The sequence below is a fragment of the Podarcis tiliguerta genome (genome assembly GCF_965153285.1).
Source record: "Podarcis tiliguerta genome assembly, chromosome: 8".
NCBI classification, from domain to species: Eukaryota; Metazoa; Chordata; class Lepidosauria; order Squamata; family Lacertidae; genus Podarcis; species Podarcis tiliguerta.
In genome coordinates this window covers 18,771,752-18,784,562 of record NC_139541.1, presented here as the reverse complement: position 1 = coordinate 18,784,562, position 12,811 = coordinate 18,771,752, and the positions used below count along the sequence as shown (strand labels likewise).

The 12,811-nt window shown below is 46.4% G+C and overlaps 1 protein-coding gene across 2 annotated transcripts in view; it reads left to right on the top strand.

The window, feature by feature from the left end:
• The first annotated feature begins 7,263 nt into the window (after positions 1–7,263).
• TMEM240 (transmembrane protein 240) overlaps positions 7,264–12,811 on the top strand; it is a 38,559-nt gene continuing 33,011 nt past the window's right edge. The window contains exons 1-2 of one of the 2 annotated variants that reach the window (XM_083454341.1): positions 7,264–7,682; positions 9,737–9,843. In XM_083454341.1, the coding sequence (XP_083310467.1) occupies positions 9,752–9,843 (92 nt within the window). In that variant the 5' untranslated portion in view covers positions 7,264–7,682; positions 9,737–9,751. Of the gene's footprint in view, positions 7,683–8,355; positions 9,460–9,736; positions 9,844–12,811 lie in introns of those variants that run through there. The other variant, XM_083454340.1, reaches the window with a different exon arrangement.

Here is a 12,811-nt window from a genome sequence, read left to right as displayed (position 1 = left end):
GCCAGAATGGAGCTACACTGAAAGGAAAGAATCTGGCTGCTTTAAACACCATTTAGTGTTTGACTAAAACTCATTTGTTTGCCCCGGGTTTGCAGCCTTTGGAATTACCATTATGCTTAATTCACCGTGAATTCTGCCACCCAAAGGTACCTTATCAAGATCCGTTCTGACCTTGGGACATTTCAAGATCGGGAATCCTTCCAACAGCAACAAATACCTTTCAAGATAAATTTTGAGAGTGGCAGGCATGAGCATAAAGTGATGAGCTGTCCTAATTTGTTACAAGAACATGGCAACACTCCACAAACTTAATGGATTATGCTGTGTGTAGCGGGGGAAGGGAATCTTACAATGGGCCAGATAGATAGATAGATAGATAGATAGATACATGGCACTTGGAAACTTTATACAGTGGTACCTCAGGTTAAGTACTTAATTGGTTCCGGAAGTCTGTACTTAACCTGAAGCGTTCTTAACCTGAAGCGGACTTTCCCATTGAAAGTAATGGAAAGTGGATTGATCTGCTCCAGATGATGAAAAAAAACCCCTTAAACAGCAATTTAACACAAATTTTACTGTTTCACGAGACCATTAATCCATAAAATGAAGGCAATAATCAATGTGCTGTACTATAAAATAAATAAGACAGTATTTTAGATGAAAAAAATTAAAATTTATTTCTAAACTCACTGTTTGGAGGGGGCTCGGGGTCCTCTTCCACAATTACAATCGGCTTGGCTCCTGGCATTCATGGAGGCCTCAGAGAGCTCATGTGGCTGGAGCCCAGTTGCAGAGCCTCTGCAGCCACCGCGGATGTCGGGGCTTGGCTCCTGGCATTCGTGGAGTTGCTCTAGGCACTGCAAATGCCAGGGCTTGGCTCCCAGCATCCGCAGAGCCGCTCTAGGCACCGCGGATGTTGGGGCTTGGTTCCCTGCATTCGGGGAGACCTCCAAGAGCTCTGTAGGCCCCGCCGATGTCTGGGTTTGCCTCCAGGCAGCAGCGAGGCCTCCAAGAACTTGGACAACTTACTTCCAGGTTACAATCGTTCGTAACTTGAAAAAACGTAAGTTGAAGCGTTCGTAATCCGAGGTACCACTGTCGTAGTTTGTATGGTACACATGCCAGAATTTTCAGCCTGGGTTTCTGAAGGGACACAAGTTGCCAATGATAAGAACAACAATTAATAAATACCGGGCATTTGCAGAGCCCCTCACTTATATTAACTTGTTGCCACTTTACAACAACCTTGTAAGGTAGGCTGGCTGAGAGCAGGCTGAGCTTAGTGGAGCAATGCCCTGTTCTCTGCACTGAACCAGCCTCCACTGGGTGATGGGAAAGTCCTGTGCTTGTTAAGTTCCATTGAGAGATTCTGCTAGGGTAAAGAGCACAGGACTTGATGAGCAGATAACCTCTCCTAGGGGTTGGGGGAGAAATTTGGTTGGGTTCGCATTTTCATGTGGAACGAGTCCCTGAAACAAGAGGACAAAAACGGAACCGCAGTTCAAAGGGTGTGCTTCTCCTAAGGTTGCGGGTGCAGTTCTCCAACCAAACAATGTCTTCAAAGAACATCTGTTCATGCATAAAGTAGTGAAAATAGGGCATATATCGGGAGAAAATTGCACGCAAATGCTGGTGGATTCCCACCAGGACATTTGGTTTAAAACTGAACCTAAGTTTGGAAACAATGGAAAAGGAGAGAAAATGAAACTGACAGATTTGACCCATCTTTAGCCTGACCCGGTATTGGACAATTTCTTGGGCTCCTGAATTAAGAGAAATAGAAAAGGTACTATTTAAATATATATGTATACAGGCTGAAGAATAGGGGAGTGTGGTCTGAGCCGAGTCTTGATTCTCTGGATCCAGTTTTTGAGAGTGTTGTGTTTTTTTTTTTTTAATAAATAATTTTTATTCACTTTCCAATAAACATTTTTTCCAAATTTAACATTTGTTTTGACATAAACATCTTTTTTGACTTCCATCAGCCTATCTGAGAATTCTCCATACTCTCACTACGTCTCACATTTCTTACATTTATATTGCACATTATATCTCTTAATCTTAACCTTTCTTTTTAAACAACATTTCTATCAGTCTTTTTCACAAAGCCTCCTGAAAGCCAACAAGCGTTAGTTGCTCCTCACATTCAGTTTTGATATATTCTGTAAATTTACTCCAGTCCTCGGAAAATCTCTGATCACGCTGGTTCCTTATTTTTCCAGTCAATTTGTCCATCTCTGCATACTCCATCAATTTCATTCTCCATTCTTCCTTGGTCGGCATTTCTTCCTGCTTCCATTTCTGGGCCATCAAAATTCTTGCTGCTGTCACTGCATATCTAAACAGTTTCACATCTTTCTTACTAATTTCATTCCCTACTATCCCAAGTAGAAATGCTTCTGGTTTCTTGATAAATGTATATTTCAACATTTTCTTCATCTCATTATAAATCATTTCCCAAAAGCATTTCACTTTTTTACATTCCCACCACATGTGGTAAAATGTTCCCTCTTTTTCTTTACATTTCCAACATTTGTTACAGATTTTATACATCTTACCAAGTTTCACTGGTGTTACGTACCATCTATACATCATTTTCATTACGTTTTCTTTTATTGTAGTACATGCAGTGAATTTCATTCCCTCCTCCCACAATTTTTTCCATTGATCGAACTGAATATTATATCCGAAATCTTTGGCCCACTGGATCATAACCGATTTCACTTCCTCATCTTTCGTATGCCACTCAAGCAATAATTTATACATTTTTGACAGAACTTTAACATCATTATTCAAAATTTCCTGCTGAAACCTCGATTGCTTTTCTTGGAAACCTCTTTCCCACAATGTCTTTTTAAACATCGCATTTATCTGGTGGCAATGCAGCCAATCATATACATTTTCCTTAACTTCTTCATATGGTTTTAGTTTCCATTTATTACCTTCTTTCACCATCAAATTCTCATATGTAATCCAATTCCCTGACATATTGACCTTTCTTACACTCATAATTTCCAATGGTGATAACCAGTATGGTGTTTTGAATTCTAAAAGGTTTTTATACCTATTCCAAACCTCATTCAGCGGTCCTCTAAAGATGTGGTTTTCAAAACCTCTATGCACTCTATTCTTTTCACACCATAAGTATGCGTGCCACCCGAATCTATTGTCATACCCTTCTAGATCCAACAATTGTGTGTTTTCTAATTTTATCCATTCCTTTATCCAGCAAAGACACGAAGCTTCATAGTACAGCTTTAAGTCTGGCAGGGCAAAGCCTCCTCTTTCTTTCACATCTGTCAGTATCTTAAATTTTATTCTTGGCCGCTTGCCCTGCCATATATATCTTGATATTGTTCTTTGCCATTCCTTAAATACTGTCACACCCCTAATTATTGGAATTGTCTGAAACAAAAACAACAGTTTCGGTAGCACGCTCATCTTTATCGTTGCGAGAGTGTTGTGTTTTTTAACTCTCCAATTTACACACCGAATCCTGGCTCTGAATGATTCCTGTTGCCAGCTAGTGATATATTTCTGCTTCTAATGACTGAGCATCCTTGATCTCCGCTGTTCTTTCCTAATTTGGGCTCTGGACCAGTGGCTTTTGGCAAGCCTGCTCCAGCTGATCGTCACATGATCTGTGCTCGTAGTTTAAGGACAGGAGGTGGCAGAAAGGGGTTCCCGGCCTACAGCTTACTTCTCTGTGTTTTCCAAGACTTTGACTCACAACAACTCGAAGAGGCTTGACCAAAATTCCTAATAGCTGTTGAGGTTTGTGTTTGTATTTATCTGTAATATTTATTACCCCAACCCGCTTCACCATAGTGACCAAGGGCAGGCTTCAACAATGCGTTATCGAGGTATATAAAAAAACAGATGAAAACATTCTGTGTCATGTCCTTTCCCCTTGGCATACAAGAAACCATCTGGTGCTTCCAACATATTGTAAAGACTTATCTTTTTGTCCAGGCTTTCCTTGACCCATAGGACTGGACACTGATTTATGTGAGTGAGCCCCTTGACTCTCCAGTTTTCTTTCCTGTTTTATTGTTTTTTAGGCTATATATTTTTGTTGTTGTTGTTGTTGAAATGGATCTTGCTTTTCTATTGCATGTAGCCTACACCACTTGGAGATTTTAAAATATATTAGGTGGTTTAAAAAATGCTTTTAAACAAAACAAAGAAGGCCGATGTAATCGTCGAAACGGGACATGGGTGGTGCTGTGGGTCAAACCACAGAGCCTAGGACTTGCCGAACAGAAGGTTGGCGGTTCGAATCCCCACGACGGAGTGAGCTCCCATTGCTCGGTCCCTGCTCCTGCCAACCTAGCAGTTCGAAAGCAGGTCAAAGTGCAAGTAGATAAATAGGTCTCTGGCGGGAAAGTAAATGGCGTTTCCGTGCCCTGCTCTGGTTCGCCAGAAGCGGCTTAGTTTAGTCATGCTGGCCACATGACCCAGAAGCTGTACGCCGGCTCCCTCGGGCCAATAAAGCAAGATGAGCGCCGCAACCCCAGAGTCAGTCACGACTGGACCTAATGGTCAGGGGTCCCCTTTACCTTTAATCGTTGAAACAAATAAAACGGTTCAAAATGGAACAGAACAATTTGAGTTTTCTTCCACTAGGTGCACAGCCTTTGGAAGCAATGCGCCTAAATTAGTCCTGTCCATTAATTTTGATGACTCAACTCTTGAGTAGGATTGACGTTTTTTATTATTAGTTATTAAAATTTTATACCGCTTTATACTCGTGGGTCTCTGGGCGGTAACAACATAAAAAACATCATAGAAAAACAAAATACATAATCAAAATAACGCAGCCCAATAAATTCAGCAGAAGAGGTGTTTCTCTTTCACACACACACAACCTTAAGTGTCAAAGAGGTGTGTCTTCAGCTCATGGTAGATGCAAGGTGCATCTCTGTGGGTTCCGAGTGCCAGACTCTGGGAGCTGCTGCAGAGAAACCCATATCCTGTGTTCTCAATCCCCAAACCTCTGTGGGTACCAAGAGAACAACCTCTACCAGTCTTAAGAAGGTCAGTACAGATGGAGACAGACTTTCAGATATTTGAGGCCTCTGGCTTGTGTGAGCAACACTCAGAAGAAACCCACTTAAACTGAGTTAGCCATGGTCAGTGGGTCTACTCTGAGTAGGGCTAGCACTGGCAATACACTTAAGCTCTCTAGGGTTGAGCTGGGCCTGCTATGCAGAGACTGCCACCCTATACTGGCATCTTACCTGGGAGTAAGCACCATTAAACACAGCGGGACTTCATTGGCAAATGATCTTGCCCAGGATTGCTGTGTTAGGCTGTAAATCCTAATGATGCTTGACCTGGGATGGCGTAAGGCCCGTGGCAATCCTGGGCACGTAACTCCAAACAAATGTGTGTAAGACTGCACTGTTTTTTTTTTTTAAAAAAGATTTTGAAATTGAAATGAAAAATTTCTCTCTGGGAGGCACCCGCCTGTTTGGCTTCCAATAGTTTTGCTTTTGGAAAACGTGTGTGTGTGTGTTCCTATTTTTCCCTTGAATAATAATTTCATCTCAGGGGAATGTATGTCTTCCAGCCACATCATGGAATTTATTTGTCACCTGAATTAATTTTAATCTCTTTTTTAAGGAGAAGTGGGGGAACCCCAATTGCCTATTACAAAGTACAGTGGTACCTCAGGTTAAGAACTTAATTCACTCCGGTGGTCTGTTCTTAACCTGAAACTGTTCTTAACCTGAAGCACCACTTTAGCTAATGGGGCCTCCCGCTGCCACTGCACCGCCGGAGCACGATTTCTGTTCTCATCCTGAAGCACAAGGTACTATTTATGAGTCTGTAACCTGAAGGGTCTGTAACCCGTGGTACCACTGTATTGCAAAGAGCCCCAAATACAGATGCATCATTAAAATTAAATGTTGTCCTCAAATTAAAGCACAAATAACTCCACGAATGGGGGGGGGGATGGGGATGTCTGTTAACCTTACTGTAGTTTATACGCACAAACAGGCACATGATTTTGCATATGATATGATGCTTATTATGGGGGATAAAATAACTTGGTTCCAGGGATGGATTTGTCGATTTCGCTTCTCTCCATTTCTTCCGACTAAACATTTAAGAGGAACTTTCTGATGCTTTGACAGTGGAACAGACTCCCTTGGAAGGTGGCCGAATCTCCTTTGCTGGAGGTTTTCAGCAGAGGGTGGATGGCCATCGGTCTGGGGTCACTGAGCTGCGATTCATGCATTACTGGGTTTTGGATGACTCAGAGAAGACCCACTGAAATGAATGGGGCCTAAGTGAGTCGCGACTTGCATCTGCTCATTTCAAGGACTAGCGTTCGGTTGCAAGCCAATTTTTGTGTGTGGATCTTTCTTTTTTCCTTTAAAGCCTAAAGGTAAAGGTAAAGGGACCCCTGACCATTAGGTTCAGTCGTGACCGACTCTGGGGTTGCGGCGCTCATCTCGCTTTATTGGCCGAGGGAGCCGGCATACAGCTTCCGGGTCATGTGGCCAGCATGACTAAGCCGCTTCTGGCACACCAGAGCAGCGCACAGAAACGCCGTTTACCTTCCCACTGGAGTGGTACCTATTTATCTACTTGCACTTTGACCTGCTTTCGAACTGCTAGATTGGCAGGAGCAGGGACCGAGCAACGGGAGCTCACCCCGTCGTGGGGATTTGAACCACCGACCTTCTGATCAGCAAGTCCTAGGCCCTGTGGTTTAACCCACAGCGCCTGATGTGCAAATGAAGCAACCTGAACTTAATATTGGATCGGTTGGGGGGGGGGTGATTGAAAGGAACCCAGACCAGCGAGATATGCTCCCATCTCTAGCCTAGCAAGCTCATTTCTAGTGAGCCTGATCTCTGAGAGTACCTAAAGCGTCCAGCAGAGGGCGCCCACGAGAGCAGCAGTTCCTACATCTGGTAATCTCAATTTCTCAGCCTTATGGGGAGAGGTCGCTCAGGTCCCTGCCTAAGGAGCGGAGGTGTGCTTCGTGTCCTTTTGCACTTGGGTCGTAACTTTTGCAATGGAGAGCTCTCCTCTGGGAGGAAGAAAGATACTCTCCACCCATAAACGAGACCCCCTCCCTTCCTCCAACCATCCCCACCCCCCGACTCAAATTTCCTTCTTTTTCTAATTCTGCACCCTTTCACAACAGCAGCAGCACACAAAACCAGCCCTTCCTGATGGTGAAAATCACTTTTGTGGGTGTGTGGAGTGAGCGGGGGGGGGGGTCACTACCGTCCCCAGGTGAGAGGTGTCAGTGAAGATCTGTGTGTGTGAGAGAGAGAGATGAACGGAGCCTCTTTTCCACCGGGGATTTCCAGGGCAAAATAGGAGAGGTGTGATGGCTTTTTCTCCCCCGTTTCTTTTTTTGGTGTGTGCTAATACCAAGCTAGAGATCCTAGGAAAAAAAGGCAGAGCGGAGAGCGAGCGAGCGAGAGAGCAGAGACAAGGATTCCAAATTTGATCAAGCACCATTTTGATTAAAGGAAGGGAGAGTGGGGAAATTTGTGCAGAGAGAGAGAGAGGGAGGGAGGTTAGTAAACACACACAGAGAGAGCACAGGATCTGCAGCGTGGAGGGTTTTTTTCCCCCCTTTCCTCTCTCCCACCCACCCACCCCCCTCCCTCCTTAAGCAACGAGCCTTTAAGATGGAGCGGCGCCACCTCAAATAGGTAAAAAAATCCTTTCTCTATGCAAGCGGGTGGGTGGGAAGGGGAAAGAGAGAGAGAGAGTGCGCGCGAGCAGGGGGAGCAAAAAACCCCAAAAAACCACCTTGCTAATTTCTTAGGATGAAATCGACAAGACCCAGTTGCAAGCCCCTTCTTGCAAGCGGCGAGAGCACCCCCCAACCCAAAAGGAGGGTGCCACCCACCCTGCCGTCCCACATCTTAAAGTCCCGGGGCGGGGCTGGCTTGGTGCGGTGGGTGGGTGGGTGGGCTGGGGAAAGGAGGGCTACGATTATGATTATGGTTAATTATGATGATGTTGATGATGATTTAAAGAGCCTGATTTTGGGGGTGGGGGGGTGGGAATCGTTCATGCTGACTTTGCAAAAGCATTAGCGTGTTGTTGTCTTTTTTTTTAAAAAAATAATAATTTCTCTCTCTAAAAGAAACCCCCATTTTAAACAAAAATGCATCTAACTTAGATGGTGCAGGAGGTGTTTATTCCAGCTTCAATGTCACCAAGAGAGAGAGAGAGAGGGAAGGAGGGAGGGAAAAGGGGGTGGGTGGAGAAAGAGAAGCTGCCAAAATCCATCCTCAGGTCACGTTTTGTGGGGTTTTTCATTCCTCCTCTCCATCCCACCCCCCCGGGAGGAAAAAACACAGCAGCAGATCCGGGCAGGCAGCAGAGCCTGGGGTCTCTCTCTCTCTCTGTGTGTGTGTGTGCGCGCGCTCTCTCTCTCGCGTGTGCGCGTGCATTTCCTCCCCATCGATGGGTCTCCTCCCCAGCAAATGGAACAAGACCAGGCGACTATCTTTTTAAAAGACTCCAACATGACGCCACCCCGTGCCCACCAACATCTCATATTGCCAGCCGCCTTCTTCCATTTTCCCCCCTGCTAAGGGGGGGGGGAGTGGAGGAGAGAGAGAGAGAGAGAGAAAAGAGAGCAGAAAGGGGAAGCAATTTTTAACAGCCTTCCCTCTCTCCCAGTCTTCTTTGCACCAATTGCTCACCCATACCTTCCCCCCTCCAAAAAAAAAGGATGGATCCTTATTTTGAGCAGAGGATGCCGTGAAGCTCCAGAGTGTCATCTGATGGCCCCAGAAGCAGAATCTACTCTTTATCATTCCTTTCCACCTCCCTCCTCTCTTTCTCTCTGCATGTTGGGTATTTTTTTTTTTTCATTTCTTACTTGGTTTCGTGTTTTGCTTTTCTTAAAAAAAAATCAAAACCCCCACAAATTATTATTTTTTGGGGCTGGATCAATTCCTCTGCCTGGTGTTGGCTGTGCACCGCTGTGATGTGGTCGACCTTTCGCTTGGACGGCTTGAGTGGATCGCATGATTTGCCCTAGGAATCTTTCTCTTCTGCCTACCTGCCGATCACTTCTATCTATCGATATATGTTGGACTAATCCGAGGAAGAAGAAGAAGAGGAGGAGGAGGAGAGCGGGGTGGAAAGCGAAAGACCCAAACAGACCAACAAACCGGCCAGAAGGTTCAGCTTGGATAAGAAAATAGAGGAGTGCATTTGTGTATGCTTGGAAATTGGGGGGGCCAGGAGCCTGCCCCCCCTTCAGGACTGCAGATCGGTTTGAAGACCTTGTACCTGACCATCTCTGACCTCTATAGGAAAAACTGGCACCCCTTTCTCTCCTTTTTCATTCTGGGCAAGGGGGTGGGGGGTGGGCTGGGGGGTAGTGACACAGCGGCTGTCCATTTCCAGTTGATGTCCATGAATACAAACACCATGATATTTATGATCTTGGGGGCCTCAATTGTTATGGTAAGGAGACACTTCGATTTCCTCTTATTTCCTTCTCTCTCTCTCGTCTTCCCCTTCCCCAAATTCTTAGGTGCGGTTGTGGAACGTCAGATCTGTGTGCCCCATTTCAATGTATGTGTGTGTATGTGCCATATATAATTCTGAGGGCAAGTCGTTCTTTCATAGGCCTGGGTTTCCTTTAATATATATTAGCAATCAAACACGAGAGACTGTTTTATTCCAACACTTCTAGCCTTATGGGGTTGTGTGATTATGATTATTATTATTATTGAAACAGGCAATTGCGTGCTTGATGGATATGAACGCACTTTTGGACCGATTTCACAATTATATCTTACCGCATTTGAGAGGGGAAGACAGAGTCTGTCACTGCAACTGTGGAAGGTAAGGCCAGCGGCCAGCGGCCATGCACCATCCCATCCCATTTTGGGGGGGGGGGAGTTTGTACACTGCATTTCTCACCTCCCATTGGGAGTGCAGGGGTGGGGGTGAGAAAGAGAGAGGCTGAGAGAAATGTGGCCACGCAGAACAAGGAAGGATGAGGGATGTACTGTTTGGGTATTTTGCCAAATTCCAGGGAATTCGTTGCCTTGGAAAGTGGATGTCATCAGGGATCTCTTGAATGTTTCAAACGGTTACAGGAATCACCCTTAGCCATTCTGCCGTACGCTCCCTTGTAGTTATTCCTCACGACAACCCTGTGAGGTAGGTCGCGATGGCAGTGCCTGTACTGCAGTCTGGAAAGGGCAGTGTTGTTGGGGACCTTACCTGGCGAGTTTACATCAGGTGAGATTCAGCTGCTAGGGTGCCCATTGCTGAGTTTCTCATCATTTAACCTATCCACCAATGTGCAAATATATACGTTCTGGTATACCTCTGCAAGGTTTGTGGTGATGGCTGGCAGCTTAGACGACTTAAAAAAAACAACAAAACCCACGAGGGGGACATCAAGCAGATTAATTGAGAATAAATCGGCAGCTGTTTACTTTTGAGGAGAAAATGGAACCTGCATTGCCAGCAGCAGTCTACCCTCTAGCGCCGAATTACGGGGGACGGCCAATCAGGGAAGGCTGTCCCCTTTGCGTTTTTTTTTTGCTTCTGAGTTCCCCAGTGACATCTTGACTTCCCGCTCTTGGAAGACAGGACGTAGGGACCCGGTGGATCTTTGATCTGACTCGACAAGCCTGATTTATAAGAGCAGTTGTGGCAGGCGCACAAATGGGGCGGTGGGCGGTGGTGGTGAAAGAGAGGCTGAATTTCCTTTGAAAACACTTGGTGTCCCGTCCCCCCCATAGTTCAAAGACAGTGCCACTTCCTAAGGGTGTTTTGTGGATATCTGAGAAGTTAGAATCGGGAGCTGCTCAGGAATGTACGAGGCAACCTTATCCTGAGTCACACCATTCGTTCAGTACTGTGTACACTGACTGGCAGCATCTCTCCAGGGCTTCAAACAGAGGTTTCTCCCAGCTCTACCTGGGGGGATTTGAACATGGGACCTTTTGTATGCAAGGCCGATGCTCTACCAATGAGCTACAGCCTTTGGCTGTGTTTTATAAGCTCTTGGCATCAGCTGAGCATCTTGGCTCCCAGGCTCTCTCTCTCTCTGCTCCCATTTTGGGGCTTTCCTTTCAAGATCTACAGTTTCCTCACATTTTTAGTGGTGTCTTTCTTTGATGGTGGTGTTGGAGGAGGAACGGACGAGCTTCTGTTTTTAAGAATTCAAATGCAGGCGATGCCCTTTCGGAGCAGAGAGAGGTGAAGTGAAATGGGTTTCAGAGGAGGCCAGAAGCCTCTGTTTCCCATTGCCAAGTGCCGCTAGGTGCCAACTCCCGTCATCTCTAACCATTGGCCCTGCTGGCTAGAGGAGATGAAAGTTGAAGCGCAGCAAGATTCGGAAGGCAAAAGCCTTTGCTCATCAAGGGTATGTTCAACGAGTCTTAGGTTGAAGGAACTAGGTTTGGGGAAGAGTTGAGGGGGACTTGCATACCTAAAGTGTTGATGCATAGGAACACAGGGAAATGGCTTATGAGTCAGATTGATTGGTCTAAGTCATGGATAGGCAAACTAAGGCCCGGGGGCCAGATCCGGCCCAGTTGCCTTCTGAATCTGGCCTACGGACGGTCGAGGAATCAGTGTGTTTTTACATGAGTAGAATGTGTCCTTTTATTTAAAATGCATCTCTGGGTTATTTGTGGAGCATAGGAATTCGTTCATTCCCCCCCCCTAAAAAAAATATATAGTCCGGCCCCCCACAAGGTCTGAGGGACAGCGGACCGGCCCCCTGCTGAAAAAGTTTGCTGACCCCTGTCTAAGTAGCTCAGTATTGTCTGCTCTGATTGGCAGCAGCTCTCCAGGGTTTCAGATGGGAATCCTTACCTGGAGATTCTGGGGGTGAAGCCTGGGGCCAAAGCAGGTCTCTGCCTCAAACCTGCAATCCCTTTCTTTAAAGATAAGTAAGACCCTAGTCCTCATGTTTCCAAGACATGAGTTTTTCGAACAGGAAGCTGCCTTTGTACTGCACCGGACCATTGACGTATCTAGCTCAGCGCTCCCTACACTGACCACCAGCAGCCAGCCCTCCAGGGTTTCCGATGGGGGTCTCTCTCAGACCTCCTTGGAGATGGCGCCTATTGTAGCCAAGGCCCCTACCCAATGAAACAGCAGCATAGGAGCATACCGAATCAGACTGTTGGCGTATGTAACGCAGTGTTGTCTACACTGACTGGCAGCAGCTCGCCAGGGTCTCTCCAAGCCCTACCTGCAGATGCCGGCACCTGAGGCCTTCTGTATTCAAGGCAGATGTGCTGCCCCAGCACTGTGGCCTTGAGGAGGGCAAAGGCTGGGCCTTTGCTGCCACCGGGCACAGGTACGACTGTAATGGGCTCAAGTTGCCAGAGGGCAGTGTGTCATTGAATCTTAGGAGATGGTGAGAGCCGTTCAACAACTGGAATGATCCCTCAGTGGGCCAGTGGGCATTCCCTGGCTGGGACAGTGGAGGCTGGTGCATTAGCGCAAAGGGGGCCCTGCCCTGCCAACTTCAGCTAGCCCCCACCTGCCTGTCTTCTTACTAAGATCCAGTCTAGCTTCTTCCTTCTAATTCTCAGGGTTGTAGAGCTCAGCAGAGAAGAGAAGGGTGGCAATGAAGCTGAACTGAGTTGGTTTGGCCTATTGTGGGCTCTGGCGCCACCTACTGTTCAGCTCCCAGCCTTCCGCCCAAACAGGCGCAACGGGCACTGGGCACCCCCTGATTGGGGATGTCCTGGTTTCCGATTTTCCTGCTGAAGCCGGAGGGGCGAAGTACGTTCCCTCAAGACCCTCTACGGCTGCGTACAAACCATACATTGAAAGCACA